Here is a 19,836-nt window from a genome sequence, read left to right as displayed (position 1 = left end):
AATTATTATTTTTTTCTATTCAATGTAGGAAACAATCCAGTCCTTGAAACTGGTGGGGAAAATAGTTCTTCCCACAAAACAGGTGGACCAAAGCCAGGTGATGTGTTAAAGGAATTTTTGCTGTTGATAATGTAATTCAGAAAGGTCAACTTCTGGTCTTGTAACACATATTCTATATAAACCTTGAGGCAGAGGACAGACCTACCCACAAGAAACATAGTGTTTTACCTACATTGAATTCAAAGCCAATGAGATATCTTGGCTTCCAAGATAAAAATACAGAAAATGGCGGGGTGGGGGGGGGGGGCGGGCAGGGAATATCCTGGTCTATCTGTAGGAGCCATTAGTAGCTTTAGAAAATTGTTTGAAAGTAAAGTGCTTTGATGCCAGGAAGTATTCATCAGCAGGAAATGGAAGTGTGTTTCATGCCTTTATTCTCATACACTCCACATCACAATGGTGTTTATTAATTCACTTTAGAGATTTTGACTATGGATGTGAAATGAGGAGTATTGTACATAAAAACGGTGGTTTTAGTTTGTTTTATTTTGCTTTTCTTTGCTTTTGATACAGGGTCTCACCATGTAGCCCTGGCTGGCTTGTAACTCAGTATGTAGACCAGGCGGGCCTCTGATTCACAGAGATCCATCTACCTCTGGCCTGGAAGTGCTGGGTTAAATTAAAGGCATGTATCACCATGGTTCAAAATGGTATTTTTTAAAAAATTTATATACTGTGGAATCTTAGAAGAGTGGATAAAATTATCTATATTCCAGATTTTGTTACAGATAAATGATATATCTGTTTTTAATATTGGATTATGTTTTTTAATTTCAGTAATTGTGAGTGCTTGTCTCATATCTTTTTTTGTGTAGAGGGACAGTGAGGACCAACAACTCAGAAACAGCTCACTACTGTTTACATTGTATAAATATCACACACAATGGAGAGGTAGAGTCGACGTTAGCATGTGAGCACTGTAGAATCAGAATGAATCTGGCTCTAAATTGCTATGTCAGGCATTAGTCAGATGACCTGTGTTAAAGGTCAAACTCAGAACCGCTTTAGAGTTTTTGATCTGATAGACTTCTATTTAGAAATTGTCCAGGAATTGTGGTAGAGTTTTAGCTGAGTGGGAAAGCACTTGCCTAGCACTTGCTCAAGGCCCTGGTTCTCATCCTCAGTACTGCAATAGAATTATCCATGTCAGTTTATTTTATTCCTTAAACTGTTCAAAATGTCTATATTTCTTTTATATTTGTCCAAAACCCTCAATGACTGCGTTAAATACAGTATTTGCATCTCACCATGCAATAATCCCTGAACCTTTGGGGACTTTGTAAATGGAATACTCTTACACTTTGCATAAAGCAGCCCAACAATTCCTCTTAATGTGTACTTGAACTGGGGGATACTTTGTATATTGATTAAATTTAGACCTCAAATGACTTCTTACAGAGAAACTAAACAATACTTTTGAAAATCTTTTTGTAAGTTTTGGTAAATCTCTTTAGCTGTGTTTTATACCTAAAGTACGAGTATCAATTTTCAAATTAAGGTGGTAGGTGCTATAAATTTCCACTGACAGGAAGGAGTGGACTACCCTTGATTATCAAAAGGATGGCTATATGTTGGCACCAAGGACCGTTCTAACAGTAGTGCAGTAGTGCTTACCTTATTAATTTAACAATAAATGTTTACAAGGACTTTCAGTACAGGCCCTAGTAAGAAATCTCTTCATGGAAGGAGGAAAAGGTATGTGCTGAATGTCAGTAATACTGTCTACAACCTCGAGCAGAAAACTGACCACTACCTGAAGTGCCAGCATGAGCAAAGGTAAGACTCCTGGCTTTCCTATTTTGACACTACAACTTTTGCACATTTCTTGATACTCGTGAATAAACCATTTGCTAAGTACTAGCTGGTATTTTCTGTTTGTTGAAACCTCTAATGAAAACTTCATATGGCTTAGGCTTGCTATAGAAAATAACACCTTGTGGTATTGTATTCCCACAAATATTGTGCATGCTAATAAACTTATCTGGGGTCAGAGACAGAGCAGCCACAATATTAAACATAAAGGATAGGCAGTGGTAGCACACGCCTTTAATCCTAGCATTCCAGAGGCAGAAATCCATGTGTTCAAGGATACAGACAGGCATGGTGACTCATCACGCCTTTAATCCCACAAAGCGAGCCTTTAATCCCACAAAGCGAGCCTTTAATCCCACAAAGCGAGCCTTTAATCCCAGGGAAAGGTGGTAGAAAGCAGAAAGGTATATAAGGCGTGAGGACCAGAAAGTAGAAGCATTTGGCCTGGTTAAGCATTGGGCTGGTTAAGCTTTCAGGCTTTGGAGCAACACAGTTCAGCTGAGATTCATTTGGATGAGGACTCAGAGGCTTCCAGTCTGAGGAAACAGGACCAGCTGAGGAATTGGCAAGGTGAGATAGCTGTGGCTTGTTCTGTCTCTCTGATCTACCAGCATTGACCCCAATAACTGGCCTCAGGTTTGTTTTATTAATAAGACCATTTAAGATTCATGCTACAACACCTTTCAGCCTATATCCTCACATTATAAACAGAGTGCGCTATATTGCTAAGCTGTCAGTAAAGATGACCTTTTTGTCTTCTCAATTTAATATATTTCAATTTATACACCATAAAGAATTTGCATGTATGTGGTGGCTGGGTCAATGCTGACTATCTCAAAATATTTTCCATATAAGAGATGCTCAATCATATGGGGGAAAAAGATAAACCTTATAGGAAAATAATCTATAAATTTATGGAGCAAGGTTGACCCTTTAGTAAATTACAAATATCCAAATCCTCACTGGCACAACGTGAGGAAGAGTGGGTAGGCCTCCACAGAATTCTCTGATGGTAGTGGATGTGCATGCTCATTGGATCTGTTCTCCAGAAAGAGGAAATAAAGGAGAAGCTGTATGTGTCAGGAAGGTGAATACTTGTGGAATATTAATAGAATACTAATGATAATTCTCCATAAGTTTTCTAGAGCTAAGGTATTTGAAGTGACTTCTCTCTCAGCCAAGGAGGAACAAATACTGTCAGTGTAAGATGAAATAATCCACATGGGCTTCCTTTTCTCTGTCAGAATATTTTAGATGCCATTTCCCCATCCTCCATCGATAGTGTTAGTGAGGGCAAGTCAGTCGTGCTTCGAATGCACTTTCTTCATATTGTGAGGGAATATCACACTGTTCATTGCTATCATTCACAGGCAGAAACTTTATCAAGACTATTCTCTTCAGATTATGAATTTGAATAGGAAGTTATCCATGGATGCAGATCAAGTCAAGAAACAGGCAGAAAAACTCTCTGTGAGTATCAGCCTTAGCTTTGAAGGAATCCATTGTGTCAGCACCAGAAGTAGTAGGGCTTCCTGCAGCAAGTCTGGAGGAAAGGGACAGGACAAGAGCTTAGGGAGACAAGGATGGTGGTTGATGTGGTCAGGAGAGACTGGCCGGCTCCTCCCCCTCCCCCCCACCCCCCCACCCCCCGGGCGTGTTCCTTTCCCTGCCAAGACACAGCAAGGTCAGTGATGGGTTAGGAGCAGTCATGGTGGGGGGATGAGCAGGCACTGCCTGGAGAGTACAGGAGAAGGTATGGGATTGTATCCTGAGAGGGAGCCCTTCATGATCCACGACATACGGAGGGAGATGGAGACGCCGTCCAGTCCAGTGGTCAGGAGCATGGCCTCTGCAATCCCACCAGCTGGAATGCAGTCACAGTTCAGTCACTTGCTAGTTAACGCTAACTCAGGAAAATAATTTACCTCTGTGCCTCGGATTCCTAGAAGTGAAAGGAGAGATACTTAAAGTGCCTATGTCACGGAATTGAGCCAAAATATCACATCTAAACACTTTGAGATGTGTATTCTTATATCGGTCCAGGACAGTATCTGAAGTAAGTCTTACAGAACCCTTCCCTGTTAAGCATGGCACTGTGGGCTCTACTCTCACTGGGAAGGACAAAATGGAGTGGGTTCCTATGTAGGGGAGTGACAGATGGCCACAGGGGACATCTCATGGTAATTTCTATAAAAAACAGAGTTCGACAGCTATGGAGGCCTCTAATGGGTGGGTTTTCAAGTCTTCAGGAGCTAACAGGAATGTTTTGAATACTGTTAAGTAGGAACACTTTCCATTAAGTGAATGGAAACTTCATAGTATTAAGGTTATTCTGTAGTATTAGATAACTCATGTAAAGCGGTCATTGTGTTGGTTGAAAAAACACTATAGTTATTTCATTCTCTGTGTTTTGCATAAATACAATACAGAGTCATGTTTCTGTAAGCTTTCTGTTTTTTTTTCCCCCCTGAATTGTTCTTACATCTTTTATTGTCTTTGTTTGCAGAATATGTTTAAGGAGCAACGAAAATTTATTCATCAGTCTCTGATTCTTCAGAAGAAGAGAATGGAAGGCTTTAAATCACTGTGTGAACAATACTTGGAGGTCTGTTGTACATTCCGAGGAAGCAGCCTATCCACAGGGCATTGAATACTCTGGCATTCTTTCCGTGCTCTTTGGAAAGTTACCCATAAACATCTTCCAGCATATTCCTCATGGTGTCACCGTTCCACGTAAACCGAAGTACAAAATGAGTTTTTGCTTTTAGGATTCACTTCTGGTTGGCAGAATCATTCGAAGCAGGAAGTCCTGCCTTGGCGATCTCATCTAGAGTTGTTCATATTGTACAGGGCATTAATGCTTTTCAGATCGTCTCTTCTTGTCTCACAGTACGTTTTCCGTTGGGTGTATGTGCACACAGGCACACACACGTGTACTTGTCTGTGGGTCTATGTGTGGAGGCCAGAAGCCAACTGTGGGTATCTTCAGTCACTCTCCAGCGTATCTTTCTGAGACAGGATCGCTCACTGAACCTGGAACTTGCTCACCACTGTGGCTAGGCTGGCTGTTCACCAGGTACCAGGGGCGGCCTGCCCTGCCCCAGGTCAACGTGTCACCACGCTTGGCTTTTAATATGTGTGCTGGAGAGCCAAAGTTGGCTTTGGCTTTTCCTACTTGTGGAGCAAGCTCTTTGCCCACTGAGCCTTCTTCCCAGACCCTACGATCCATTTTTAAGCAGAGTGGTGACAAGAATATATCACATTTGCTCTTGCTTTATTTCCTCAGTCCACTTTGATTTTATACCATTGCATGACTGAAACATGGTTTTAGATGGCCAATTAGAGTTGTAAGACAGCTCCCAGATGTAGCACACAGTGGAAAAGTAAGTGGAAGACTTAAGTAAGTGAGAGATTGTGAATTGAGAGTCACCCTCTGTAATAGGCCCGTCTTTGTAAATTCTTCCTAGGCACATTGACCTATGCTATCTGCAGGTTTACAGCTATTTGCAAAGGAATTAAGTACTCAGCATTCTGGGTTGTATTTTTTTTTCCAGACTTGATGTGAACTGGCTTGTTCAAGTTGCTGTTAAAGTTTTGTTCATCCCGAGTAATTAAGATGACCCAAACAATCAAGTTATAAGAATTTACCCCATGCCCCCATGCTTTCTTATGTTTAGCCCCTACAACAACTACCACCACCACCACCAAACACACACACACACACACACACACACACACACACACACACACACACACACACACACACACACACACTCTCTGCCAGTATCTGTTCCTGCTGAAATGTCATGCTTTTGACAGCCCGGTGGCCCAGAAACTTGCTTGCCCATTCCAACATTAAGATCTCTGTGTTGTTCCTGCTTCTGTGTTTTCTGCATCACCAGACTAAGGAAGAGGTCCCACAGAGTTCTATAATTCCCCCCCCCCCACAGTATTTAACAAAACCATTTAGATGTAGTATGTTCAATTACACTCAGCACTAAAGGGACCGTGGGGGTGGAAACCTTGAGTTTTAATTTCGTGGTGTTCAGTGGTCATAGCACAGGACAAGCTACTCCATCTCCAGAAGAAGTGGGTGAGTGGCAATAAATGAGCTCATGCCTCGTGTTCTCTGTTTTCATTCAGTTTCATTTGCTTTTCTTCTTGCTGTGCGGGGAGAAGGATCCCAGGGTCTCACACATGCTAGGCAAGCACCCTTCCCCTGAGCCACCCTCATTGCTAATACCTCATGATTGAACGTTCAGCAGTGGGTTGCGGGGTGGCAATGTCTGTGTCTCTTTGGTGGGTGTTTCGATCTTCATGTTGCACATGGTGTGTGCTTGTTTTGGAATAATTAAACCATGTCTTTTACCAAATTTACTCGCTTTTAAATGTTGCTGTTCACATTTGTAAACCAAGATGACATGGGGCTGATTTCTGCACATGTCTTTTCACTTTAGAAACTTGAGGTACTGAGGGATTCTCGGGGAAATTCTGTGGCTGAAGAGCTGAGACATCTAATAGCCACCTTGGAAATAAAACTTCTGATGGTGAATGTAAGTACTCAGTCTTTCACGTCGAAAATGATGATCGACGAGCACTACTTATTTTATCCCATTTAATATGTCCTTGTACTTAACAGCGCCAGCAAGAGAGTGCTGCTGCTCAACAGTCTCTCCTGGATCTGTTATTCTCATAATACCTTGAAGAAACGAAAGTCCATACAAGGGGAGCGAGCGATTGTTTCATGGAAATTCGCTGGGTGAAGCTGATTGACATTTGCAGCTTCAGTGACTACATCTTCTTGCGTCCCCCTGTTCCTAAAGATAAACCCAAATAAACCCAAGGATTTGTGTGACAGCAGTCCAAAGATGTCTATAGGAACCTCCAGCCCTCGGGTAGTAATGGCGAGTTTTTCTTTTCTTGGTAGCATCATAATTAACAGTTAGCACTGCGTTGATGTCGATACAGTGGGGTCTCATACCTCAGCATCACTTTCAGAAATCAGAAGGCACAAGAGTGGTCCACCCTTGTCATCTTCAGAGAAATAATTAAAGAAGACACACTCTTGCCATTACATTCCGCTATTAAATTTGTTCAGTCATGGAGCCTATGGGGATGACCATAACCGTCCAAAGGGAATGTGCCCTGTATACTTCATAAAAGACTGTGCCCCTGAATTAGTTAAACTGGTAGAATTCCTTAAACCTCCCGAGTAAGAAAGATGTGAGTAATGTGACATAAGTTTTTGGAAATGTCACTTTCAGACAAAATTTACAAGGTCTTTGAATTAAATGGGGTCTGCTACCCAAATGTCATCTGCCTGTCACACCTTAAGAGTTGATCCTTAGCACCTGTACAGCTCAGTTCCTCATAGTTTATGTATTTTGTCCTTTGCATGGATAGGAGTAACTAGGAATGTTTTGTTTTTCAAATTTATTGTGCACGTAGTATGTGAGCATCAGTGATATACTGAGGTCTTCTGTACAGTTAAAGCTCTTGTCCTGTGATTTCCTTTATATATACACACGCACCATGGGAAATCTTTACCTGGAAACATTTGATTTAATAAACATGACATTGTTTCAGACTTGCTGGGATGAGTCATTTAATTGCCCTCCCTTCCTGACGTTTCATGCCTTTTAAAACAAAAATGGTCCCATGCCGTGTAGAGGGGTGCTGTCACCCACGTTTCTGCATGGGGCCAGTTGTAGTCCCGACCACTTGTCTCATTGTGTCTTGTTGTGTAGAAGCACTGAAAACAGAGTGCGTTCAGCATCTCCCCTTTTCTACAAGTGGAATTCGTTCCTGTACAGTCAATGAGGGCTTCCCCTCTGGGATCACTTTACTTCCTAAACTTTGAATTATCTGGGGGATCTTCCCTGCTTTGTGCAAAGTATGTGTGAGTGTATGGACCTTTAGTACTATTTCCAGCTTTGAGTATCTCCTACCTGAGATATTCTGATGATCGATACCAAATGATAAATACATTACCATAGCGGTGAATCCTGTATGGTTCGAGTGTGTGCATGTCCCTGTGTGTGTGTGAACACTTTGGTATGTGGAGCATGTGTATATGAGTTCGTATGTGTAGCACACATGTGAGAATGCGTGAGAATGCGTGTGCGTGTGTGTTTGTAAATCTTTTGGTATGTGGTGCATGTGTATATGTGTTCATATGGTAGGCACACCTGTGTGTGAATGCATGTGCATATGTGTGTGTGCGCGCACGCGTGTGTGCGCGCGCGCGTGTGTGCGCGCTTGCGCCCAAGGGGGTGCACATATGCCACCACACGTGCTTTTGCACGTAGAAGCAAGAGATGTTCCAGGTATCTACCTTATTTTGAGACAGGGTATCTCTCTGAACATGGAGCTCATCGATTAGGCTAGAGCGTTAGGCCATTGAGCTCCAGGAATCCACCCTGTCTCTACCCTCCAGTGCTGGTGTTACAGACACTCACTTTGGGGCTGAGATTTTTTTTTTTTTTTGATTTATTTCCCTTATTTTATTTATATGTATGTGTGTATGCCTCTATGTACGTATGTGCAAATGTGTTCTCAGGTGCCCGTGGAGGGTGCCAGACCCCCTAGAGGTGGAGTTATCAGTCAGTCTCAGGCCACCTGACAGAGGTGCTGGGATTTGAACTCGGGTCTTCTGCAAGAGCAAAAAGTGCTCTTAACCACCGAGCCATCTCTCCAGAACCCTGTGCTGAGGTTTTCAAAGGCTTGTAGGGAATCTGAGCTCAGGACCTCATGCTAGTTCAGCAAGCATTTTACCCACAGAGCCATCTCACCAACTCCATGTATATATTTGTTTCTTAGGAGCTTGAACTCAGATATTTTATCTGTTCCTTGTACACACTGATGATGCATACAGAACACATTCTGACAGCTCTCATTATTTCACTGTGAGGCATCTAAACTTTGCAGGTGTGGGTCTTCCTCCCTGGGTACACCTCAGCTCCTATCACAGTATCCCAGGCTGTTGGGAGCAGGCAGGTCCTTGTGCTCATGGATCTCCATGGAAACCAGGAATGTTAAGGATGCAGAATTGTCTTTTCAATGGAAAAGATGTAAAACCTGTTCTTCCATCCAGAAAGCTGGGGATTGGAGGTGATTAATAGCCTGGTGATCTGCACTCTCTGTTGGGCCAGACCATATCAAACTCCTACAAACAGGACCAGAAGTAGCTAATAATCTAAAGGGCCCCAACAGCCAGGGGCTCCCAAAATCAGGACCAGAGATACCAAAGAGCCCAAATGACCTTACATTGCTTGTAGAGCCAGGAGCTCCACCAAGCTCCCAAGCCCAGCACCAGATATACCTAAGAGTCTAAATGACCCTTACATTCCTTGTACAGCCAGGGTCTCCCTTAAGCTCTGACAAGCAGGACCAGAGATACCAAAAAGCCCAAATGACCTTCACATCCCTTGTACAGCCAGGGACTCCCACAAGCTCCCACAGCCAGGACCAGAGATACCTAATAGCCCAAAAGGCCTGACATTCCTTGTACAGCCAGGGGTACCCCCCCCCCCCCAAACTCCCACAACCAGGACCAGAGATACCTAAGGGTCTAAATGACCCTTACATTCCTTGTACAGCCAGGGGATTCCGCAAGCTCCAACACCATTACCAGGTACACCTAAGTGCCTAAATGACCATTATAATCCTTATACAGCAGGGACTCCCTCAAGCTCCCACAACCAGGACCAGAGATACCTAAGAGTACTAGTAACCCTTAAAACCATGCATGTCCAGGGGCTTCCCCAAGCTCCCACAACCATGACCAGAAATACACAATAGCCCAAATGATCCTTACATTCCTTGTACAGCCAGGGATCCCCGAAGCTCACCAAACCAGGACCTGAGATACCTAGGAGTCTAAATGACCCTTACATTCCTTGTACAGCCAGGGGCTTCCCTAAGCTCCCACAACCAGATCCAAGATACCTAATAGCCCAAATGACCCTTACAATCCTTGTACAGCCAGGGTCTCCCCAAGCTCCCACAACCAAGATCAATGACCCTTACATTCCTTGTAGAGCCAGGGGCTCCCCTAAGCCCCCACAACCAGATCCAGAGATACCTAATAGCCCAAATGACCCTTACAATCCTTGTATAGCCAGGGGCTCCCCCCAGTTCCCACAACCTAGACCAGAAATACACAACAGCCCAAAGGACCCTTACATTCCTTGTACAGCCAGGGTGATGGGGGAATGTCTTTCTGTAGGCTGCGAATTTGTGTTGCTCTGATTGGTTGATTAATAAAGCCATTTGGCCTATGGCAAGGTAGCTTAAAGGCAGGAGGGAAATTCAAAGGGGGAGACAGGAAGAAAGGAGGAGACGCCAGCCCGCCGTCCAGGGAGAAGCATGTAGCGGCACACAGGTAAAGCCACAGAACACGTGGCGACATATAGATTAACAGAAATGGGCTAAGTTTAAGTGTAAGAGCTAGTCAGTGGTAAGCCCGAGCTAATGGCCGAGCAGTTTTAATTCATATTAAGCCTCTGTGTGTTTACTTGGGTCTGAGCAGCTGCAGGACTGCGGGACCATGGGACCAGGCAGGACACAGAAAACCTTCAGTTACACCAGGGCTCCCCTAAGCTCCCACCCCAGGACCAGAGATACCTAAGAACCTAAATGACCCTTGCATTCATTGTACAGCCAGGGGCTCCCCCAGCTCCTACAACCAGGACCAGAGATACCAAATCGTCCAAATGAACCTTACCTTCCTTGTACAGCTATGGGCTTGCCCAAGCTCCCACAACCAGGACCAGAGATACCTAAGAGTCTAAATGACCCTCATATTCCTTGTATCCAGGGGCTCCCCCAAACTCCCAAAACCAGGAACAGAGATACCTAATAGGCCAAAGGACCATTACATTCCTTGTACAGGCAGGGGTCTGTAGTGGGTAGCCATTCCAGCTTTGATCTGGAAGTTCCAACCCCCACTGAGGCTTCGGTAACAGTCACGCCTACAAGGCGGGGCCAAGGGAGGACCCTGAAGACCCGAGATCCGGATGCACCAGCCCTCTTGGTTCCTGGACCCTGGACGCTGGAGGTAGGCCGAGCAGAGTTCTCCAGAGAGCACCGCTGGACTGCGCCACACCTTTCCCAGACCCTGTAAACTATCCCTTCACTTGCAAGTTACCCCACAAAATAAACCTCCCTTTTAACTACGTAGAGTGGCCTTAATAATTTCACCAATAGGGGTCCCCCAAGCTCCCACAACCAGGACCAGAGATACTTATTTGCCCTAATGACCCTTATATTCTTTGTACTGCCAGGATATCCCCTAAGGAACAAAGATCCCTAATAGCCCAAAGGTCCCTTACGTTCCTTCTACAGTCCGGGTTCTCCTAACCTCCCACACCAGGACCAGAGATACTTAAGAGTCTAAATGACCCTTACATTCATTGTACAGCCAGGGGCTCCCCTAAGCTCCCCACAACCAGGACCAGAGTTTCCTAACAGCCCAAATGACTCTTACATTCCTATTACAGTCACGGGCTCCCCCAAGCTCCCACAACCAGGACCAGAGATACCTTACAGCCCGAATGACCCTGATATTCCTTGTACAGCCAGGGACACCCACAAGCTCCCACAGCCAGGACCAGAGATACCTAATAGCCCAAAAGGCCTGACATTCCTTGTACAGCCAGGGGTAACCCCCCCCAAACTCCCACAACCAGGACCAGAGATACCTAAGAGTCTAAATGACCCCAAGTTCCCACAACCAGGAACTGAAATACACAAAAACCCAAAATGACCCTTATATTCCTGGTCCAGCCAGTCACTCACCCAAGTTCCCACACCAGGATCAGCGATACCTAAGAGCCTAAGTGACCCTTACATTCTTGCACAGCCAGGGGCTCCCCTAAGCTCCGGCAACAATGACCAGAGATATCTAAGATTCTAAATGACCCTTACATTCCATGCACAGCCCAGGACTCCCCAAAGCTTCCACAACCAGGAATAGAGATACCTAATAGCCCAACTGACCTTTACATTTCTTGTATAGCCAGGAGCTCCACCAAGCACCCACAACCAGGACCAGAGATACCCAATTACCCAAATGACCCTTACCTTCATTGTACAGCGAGGCGGTCCCTGAAGCTCCTACAACTGGGACCAGAAATACCTAATAGCTCCCACCCCCTCAAAAAAAAACCTGACATTAATTGTACAGCCAGGGCCTTCTCCAAGCTCCCACACTGGGACCAGAGATAACTAAGTGTCTAAATGACCCTTATATTCATTGTACTGCCAGGGACTGCCACAAGCTCCCACAAACGGGACCAGAGATACATAAAATCCCAAATGGCCCTTACAATCCTTATACTGCCAGGGGTTCCCCAAGCTCCCACCACCAAGACCAAAGATACCTAAGAGTCTAAATGAGCCTTACATTCTTTGAACACCCGGGGCTCCTCCAAGCTCACACAACCAGGACCAGTCTGAAAGACCATTACATTCCTTGTACGGCCAGGATCTCCCCAAGCTCCCACAAACAGAAGCAGAAGTACCTCAGAATCTAAATGACCACTACAGTCTCTGTATAGCTAGGAGCTCCCCTAAGCTCCCACAGCCAGGACCAGACATACCTAAGAGTCTAAAGGTCCCTTACGTTCCTTCTACAGTCCGGGTTCTCCTAACCTCCCACAACCAGGACCAGAGATACATAGGAGTCTAAATGACCCTTACATTCCTTGTACGGCCAGGGGATCCCCCAAGTTCCAACATCCAGGACCAGAGATACATAATAGCCCACGAGACCCTTACTTTCCTTGTGCAGCCAGGGTCTATGCCAAGCTCCCACATCCAGTATTAGAGATACCCAAGAGTTTAAATGGCCCTTACATTCCTTGTACAGCCAGGGACTCCCTCAAGCTCTCAAAACCTGGACCAGAGATACTAAATGACCCTTACATTCCTTTTACACCCTAGAGGCCCCCCAAATTCCAACAACTATGACCAGAGATACCTAATAGCCCAAATGACCCTTACATTCCTCGTACAGTGTCAGGCTCGCCCAAGCTCCCACGCCAAGATCAGAGACACCTAAGAATCTAAATGATCCTCACATTCCTTGTATAGCCAGGTGCTCCCGGAAGCTCCCTCAACCAGGACCAGAGATACCTAATAGCCCAAATGACCCTCACATTCTGTAAAAAGCCAAACTGCCACAAGCTCCCACAACCAGGACCAGAGATCCTTAATAGCCCAAATGACCCTTACATTCCTTGTACCACCAGGGGCTCCCCCAAGCTCCCAAATCTATGATGAGAGACAGCTAATCCCTCAAATGACCCTTGCATTCGTTGTACAGCCAGGGACTCCCCCAAGCTCCCAGAACCAGGACTAGAAGTACACAATGGCCCAAGTGACCCTTACATTCCTTGTACAGCCAGGGTTCTCCGAAGGTCCAACATCAGGACCAGAGATAGATAACTAAGAGTCAAAATGACCCTTACATTCTTTGTACAGCTAGGGGCTCCCTGAAGCTCCCACAACCAGAAGCAGAGTTTCCTAATATCCCAAATCACACTTACATTTCATGTACAGCCAGGGGCTTTCCCAAGGTTCCACAACCCCAACCAGAGATACCTAGGAGTCTAAAGGATCCTTACGTTCCTTGTACAGCCAGGGGCTTTCCCAAGGTTCCACAACCCCAACCAGAGATACCCAAGAGTCTAAATGACCTCTATGCTATCTGTACGACCGAGACCAGGCCTGATCCTTCCTTAGGTCCTTAAGCTAACACAAGTAGCCTATCTCCAGAACCAGTCTTCTTGGGAGAAATTATATGTACCCTGAGTTGAGTTTCGATGTAACTATGCTTCCTTCTGCACTGGCAATTGTACTACACCAGGAAACTTTCCCCCTGACCATAGTGTGTTTAAATTTACTGGCAATAAACCTGCCTGGCATCAGACTCCCCAAAGTTTGATCCAGGTTGACAAAGTCAATCTGAACCGAGTTTTTATTCTCACCTCTTTGTGGATCACTTCACTGCCTGCTGTGACACCTGCAGAGACTCCTCACATCCCTCTCCCTCTCCCTCTCCCTCTCCCTCTCCCTCTCCCTCTCCCTCTCCCTCTCCCTCTCCTGTCCCTGTCCCTCTCCCTCTCCTTCTCTCTTATTTCCAGTGTGCGTGCCTACAAACAGGATTGTCAGTCACATGTCAAACCAGAGGGAAGACATCGTGTAAGCCTGAGGGGTATCCTGACTTTGGGAGGTAATGGACAATGGGAAACACAGTCCCATAGACTGTGGGGATGTGTTCGGCCCTGCTGCCCTGTAATCGTGTCATTCTTCTATGCATCAAGGCTGTGGTGAGTCAGCTGAGTTTGTGTACTTTGGTGGGACAACAGATTGCATGGTTCTCATGTGGTGGTCTGTGTACTTTGGTGGGACAACAGATTGCATGGTTCTCATGTGGTGGTCTGTTTCCAGAACATGATTAGATGACCTGAGCCTCCTAAGCACCACCTTTATTTCAAAGCTGGAGGACTATAGCAAAGTGGAAAATATAAATACTGCCTTACAGGGGTCTCCTAGCTTAAAGTATTAAATAAATTAGCAACATTTTTGTCCCAAAATTTTTCACATGTTTCATGTTAAAATTATGAAATTGGATTATTTGTTTCATTTTTAGCAAGCAAGTACTGTTATGAAGAGAGTATTCTCTCACATTTGAACTGTGCTTTCTATAACTGTGTTAGTGCACCTATGTGCATGTGTACAGTTCCACTTACTCAAAAACTACATGACAAAGATGATTACTCAGTTCCTAGGATTTCAGTTGCACCAAATCTGTCTATCAAGGAGGAGTGAGCATTTAAATTTGTGTAAATGAAACTGCTGGAGAAGGAGTTGAGCACCAAAGATGTACAGCTTCGTCTGGCTCTGGATATGTTTACCTTCATTCCATTTATGATTCTGATCCAGAATAGGCCTGAAATGCCCATTGGTAGAAGGCCTGGTCCTGACTGGTAGTGCTATTGTGAAGTAGTAGAAACTTCCGAGGGCAGAGCACAGTTGGAAGTAGTAGTTTCCTGAGGCATGCATCTTCAGACCATTCTAGCAGCCTTTCCTTTCGTCTTTCTCTCTGCACATTGAAAGAGTATATCCATCAATTAGAAATGAAATTTTTCTGAATATCAATACATATCTTCTTTTTGTATCAATGTGTGTATTCATGATCTTGATCTTGTGTGTGAATGTACAAGTGTGGGAGTGTGCATGAATATATGTGAGCATGCTTTTGGAGGCCATAGGTTGATGTCAAGTGTCTCCTCTATAACCATATATCTTACTTTTTCAGGATTAAAAGAAGTGACTCTACAAAGTCTTCTACAGAGACTCTTCTCTGACATTCACATATATGCTGTGGCTCACATCATAGAAACACAGAAATAAGAATAATAGCCCAAGGAATGCACATCCTTCTGCAGAGATCCATGGACATGTCATCTATGAAGAGCATCAATGAACATGCTCATCCATGTTCATTGCTGCCTTTTTTTCCCCACGATAACTAGGTGATAGCCTACATGTCCATCAACTGATGAGTGAGTAATGAAAATGTGGTACATTACACAATGTAATATTCAGATACGAAGAAAAATGAAATGATGAAATTTTCATGTAAGTGGTTGGAGCTGGAAATAATAATTCTGAATGAGGGAGCACAGACCCAGAAAGATAAGCACTGAATGTTTGTTCTTGTGAGGATGCTAGCTTTGAATCTTTAGATATGTTTGCTTAAACTGGAGTAGCAGTAGGAGCCAGGAAACTTGTAAGGGACCATAGAGGGGAAAGACTTCAAAATAGGGGTATAGAACACAAGTGGTATGAAGGGCAAAGGGGAGATAATGGGGCACAGAGCATTGTGAGTGGTGGGAATGGAAAGTGTCTTAGTTACTGTGCTATTCCTGTGAAGAGACACCATGACATTGGTGACTCTGATAAGATAAAACATTTACCTGGGTCTTGCTTGCAGTTTCAGAGGTTTAATCCATGATCATTGTGGTGAGAATATGACAGCACACAGGCAGACATGGTGCTGGAGAAGTATCTGAAAGTTCTACATCCACATCTGCAGGTAGCAGGAAGAGAGAGATACTTTTGAGGCCTTAAAACCCGCCCCCAGTGACACACTTCCTCCAACAAGGCCACACCACCTAAATCTTCTCAAGTACTGCCACTCTCTGATGACTGTGAGCCTATGGAGGCTATTTTTATTCAAACAACCACAGGAGTGTAGTTCAAAGGAGGTAGGGGCAGGTGAAGCATTTACCTAAATTATTCTATTATCACTAAAAACATGGGAGTCAGATATTGGGGTAAAAACCTGGTAGATCAAGAAAGCAGCAGAGGAACGACCAGCTGACTGGTCAATAGCTGAACAGGATAAAGTTAGGTGGGAAAGTCAAACTGAGAATTCTGGGAAAGAGAAGGGCAGAGTCAAGAGTCACCAGCCAGACACAATGGGCGCAGGAGATGAACGTGCCAAGCTAATAAAGGTACCACCACATGGCAGAGTGCAAAGTAAGGCATATGGGTTAACTTTAAATGTAAGAGCTAGTTAGTAATAAACCTGAGCTATTTACAATTAAGTCTCTGTGTGGTAATTTGGAAGCAGCTCACAGGATGGGAAGACTCCACCTATACACACTCCCATTGTTTCATGAAGATATCAGAAGGTACAGCATATGGCTAGTTGGGGTTTAGACCTTTAGGATATGTTAATTTGAAAGTGTATCCCATAGGAAAGTCAGTCTGCCTAGGTCTCTTGCATCTCCCCAGTCTTTTGCTATCACTATCCTATCCACCATTTTGGGACACTGAATGTAAGAGAGCTACCAGCAGATCTTGACACCTGAAGCACAAACCATAATAAACCTGTTCTTTACAGTTAGCACCAATTGTGGTATTGTGTTATTAGCAATAAGAAACACAGTAAGGCAGTATGCAGAATTCATTGGTTTTGTGCCACATACCCTATTGGCCAATCATCAGGGGACTTTATAGAATAATGGTCTAACTCGGCCTTAAATAGGGTGACAACATGGGAAAAACACTTAGGAAAGTTGGAATACTACCCTGCCAGATGTGCTGGGTGCCTTAAACCAGTGTTTGAAATGATACCATCTTTCTGAAAGCAAAGATGCAAAGATCCAAGAACCACAGAAAAAAGTAGAATTGGCCACTATTTCACCTAATACTCAATTGGAAACATTTCTTTGCTACCTGCGCTGAGTGCATTGGGTTACAAAGTTTAGTAGGTCTATGTTGTCCTTGTTTAAATTGTTTCTGCCTTTTAAGCCACAGCTGTCTGAATCAGCAACTGCAACTCCACCGCTACCAGCAGCGGTTAGGCCGCAAGGGCTGTAGATGGAGGGAAATCTGTTCCCTCAAGCTCCAACTCTTGCAAAGCTATGAAGATAACTTAACTAAACCTCTGTCCCTCTAAAGAACTCAAGATTCAAAGGTTAAGGTGAAATTCTGCTCTTCAGAGAGACTGAATGAACAGCAAGTAGCTCACCTCCTCTCCTTGCTCAAGTCCTCCAAAAAGCCCTCATGCTTCTCCTCGCCCTCCTTATCAACCCCTTTTCACCTGGCTCCTCCCTACCACTTCCTGTCAGCTAATTGCTGACTCAGCCTCCTGACTGCACGTGAATTTTATTTCATCAAACACACCTTTGCATCATTAAACAAATGTTCCAGAGCATACACAAAAGTAACACACCTTGAAATAATATTCTACAACAGCTCTAGTTTCCAAGGCAAGCATATTTAAGGGAATACAATTATAGTTTTAGGGAATTCAACTTCTCAGGACACTGAACTGAAAGGCAGAAAGGGACTCTAGGTATTGGCTAGGAAGATAGATCTTGACTGCACAGGGGCAATTGTGTTATGTTTCACAATGAGAGCAATCAGAACCCTGGTTTGGAAACTGAGAACCTATTCCAAAGACTGAGTAATCTCTTGCCCACAACTTCTGGATAATGGAAACTTGCTGAGACCCAATAAAGGCAGGATCACCAAGAGATCACATGTGCTACTCAGAAGAAAGGTTTTGATCACCCAGTCAGGAAGAACCCAGGCTAGCAGAGTGTGCAGAGGGTAACATCAATCTGGAATGTATGAGAGAGAACACGCCAAGTCTGCTTACCAACATAGTCCTCATGTTCAGGTACAGAGAGATTATAACAATTACATTTTATGTCATCTGCTGCTTTTCCTATTCCCTAGACTGCTAGGCTAATTTATAAGGAAATCAAGGAATAATATATTACAAGAGGGGGTATGACCAAATGGGCAAATCCCCATAATTTTCGACACACAAAAATTTCTAATCTTTCCTACATATTTCTTGATGACGCCAAACCCCACCAGGAATAAAACCAAAGGAAACCAATACGCCAAAGGAACATCTGTCCTCCCGTGTTTATTTTCTCTATACTCAGAACAGCCAGAAAAACGAATCAACACAGTATCCAGCAACTGACCAGCGCATAAAGCAAGCAGATTGTTGCACAGTGGAGTCTCGTTCAGCCTTAAGGATGGAGTTACCTCGTTTGAGGCAGTATGGATGAACCTGAAGGGCACTAATTTATGTAACAAGCTAGGCACGCACAGCTAAACTACCACATTGGCAACAGAAACGAGAACAAAAGAAAAGGAAAAAGAAAAACAGAAACAAGATCACATCTTCCATCACCTGTCCCCCCAAATAAAACAAGTTGGTACCAGGAGGAAAGGCTGTTTGGTTCAGGTGACTTATCAGACCCCCTGGCCCGAGGGGGAGACTGCTTCCTGCAGAACGAGGTGAAGGAGGTGGTTCTGCTCAGCAGTCAGCAGCGGCCACATCTCCACCTGCAGCTTCTTGATGCCTTCTGTGTCCTTTTCATGGGCAGCCATGACCAGGGACTGCAATAGCAAAAACAGCTCCTCAGGAAGCTGGCCGCTGCTATCCTGGCCGTGGCCGTCAAAAGCCTCCCAGGAGTATTTCTCCAGAGTCTGGGCATGCTCGGGCAGCAGCTTGGCGGGTGGTGGTTGCAGGAGCAGCAGGAGCAGCACGCGGGACACCTCACACCTGACAAGGATGTCTGCGAAGGCACCCAGTGTACCGGGAGAGGGCGCAGCAGAGCCTGGGGCCTGGTCCGGGAGCAGCAGCGGGAGGGGCAGGGTCGGGGCCGAGCCAGGTCTTGGCTGGGGTCCCGGCGGGGGCGGGGGGGGCAGCTCGGGGTGCTGCACCGGGTGGCTGCCATGCTCCCGTGCCAGACGTTGCATGCGTGTAAAGAGCGCCAGGGCGCCGGTGTAGTCGCGCGCCAGCAGCTGGCAGGAGGCGGCGTCGCCCAGCGCCTGCAGGGCGGCCAGTGGCATCAGGGGCAGGTGCAGCTGAGCAGCGCGCTGAAAGTGATCTGCGGCAGCGGCCGGCTGGCCCAGGGCGCGAAGAGCGGCGGCCAGCTCAAGGCATAGAGCGGCGGCGGCGGCAGGCTGGCCCAGCTCGAGGTGAAGGCGCACAGCGGCACCCAGGGCGCTGGCAGCCGCCTGCAGAGGCTCGCCATAGGCGGCCGGACAGCCTAGGCGCTGGCGCGCGTCGCACTCCTGCCGCAGGAAGAGTCGAGCAGCCTCCGTTAGGGCCAGCGTCTCCCCGGGCCCGTGGAAGAGCGCCTGCTGGCAGCGCGCCACAGCTAGCTGGCACCAAGCGGCATAGGGCAGGCACTCCTGGGCGCGCAGTTCGCGGGCTAGCTGCGCGAACTGCTCCCCGGCCTCGGCCACGTTCGGCTTCCGCAGGAAGCGCTTCTTGAGCTTGTTGGACACCTGCCGATAGCGGACCAAGAAGTCCCCAGCCTCAGAGCCAGGCCACGCACCGCCACCGAGGGAAGACGCGGAGCCCGCCGCCATGTTAACCCGCCGGCCGCGCCTCCTGACTTCCGGTTGGGGTGCGCT

General features: G+C 45.7%; 2 protein-coding genes across 2 annotated transcripts in view; one reads left to right on the top strand and one right to left on the bottom strand.

Annotated features, from left to right (window-relative positions):
• The window catches only part of LOC128112485 (X-linked lymphocyte-regulated protein 3A-like), a 20,458-nt gene extending 9,410 nt beyond the window's left edge, over positions 1 to 11,048 (top strand). The window contains exons 2-6 of the mRNA XM_052741487.1: positions 29 to 97; positions 1,719 to 1,836; positions 3,243 to 3,342; positions 4,379 to 4,477; positions 6,330 to 11,048. Coding sequence (XP_052597447.1) covers positions 29 to 97; positions 1,719 to 1,836; positions 3,243 to 3,342; positions 4,379 to 4,477; positions 6,330 to 6,491 — 548 coding nt within the window. The 3' untranslated portion in view covers positions 6,492 to 11,048. The remainder of the gene's footprint in view (positions 1 to 28; positions 98 to 1,718; positions 1,837 to 3,242; positions 3,343 to 4,378; positions 4,478 to 6,329) is intronic.
• LOC128112274 (40-kDa huntingtin-associated protein) lies at positions 2,091 to 19,836 on the bottom strand. The gene is made up of 5 exons (XM_052741257.1): positions 18,631 to 19,836; positions 15,858 to 15,970; positions 14,793 to 14,980; positions 3,674 to 3,814; positions 2,091 to 3,415 (listed from the first exon to the last, which is right to left on the bottom strand). Exon 1 carries the CDS (start codon positions 19,789 to 19,791, stop codon positions 18,664 to 18,666), a length of 1,128 nt encoding a protein of 375 aa, XP_052597217.1. The 5' UTR covers positions 19,792 to 19,836; the 3' UTR covers positions 2,091 to 3,415; positions 3,674 to 3,814; positions 14,793 to 14,980; positions 15,858 to 15,970; positions 18,631 to 18,663.

Source organism: Peromyscus californicus, unplaced genomic scaffold (assembly GCF_007827085.1).
Source record: "Peromyscus californicus insignis strain IS unplaced genomic scaffold, ASM782708v3 Scaffold_10__1_contigs__length_136768540, whole genome shotgun sequence".
Lineage (NCBI taxonomy): Eukaryota > Metazoa > Chordata > Mammalia > Rodentia > Cricetidae > Peromyscus > Peromyscus californicus.
Note: the sequence above shows the minus strand (reverse complement) of the source record. Positions and strands in the feature narration are given on the sequence as shown.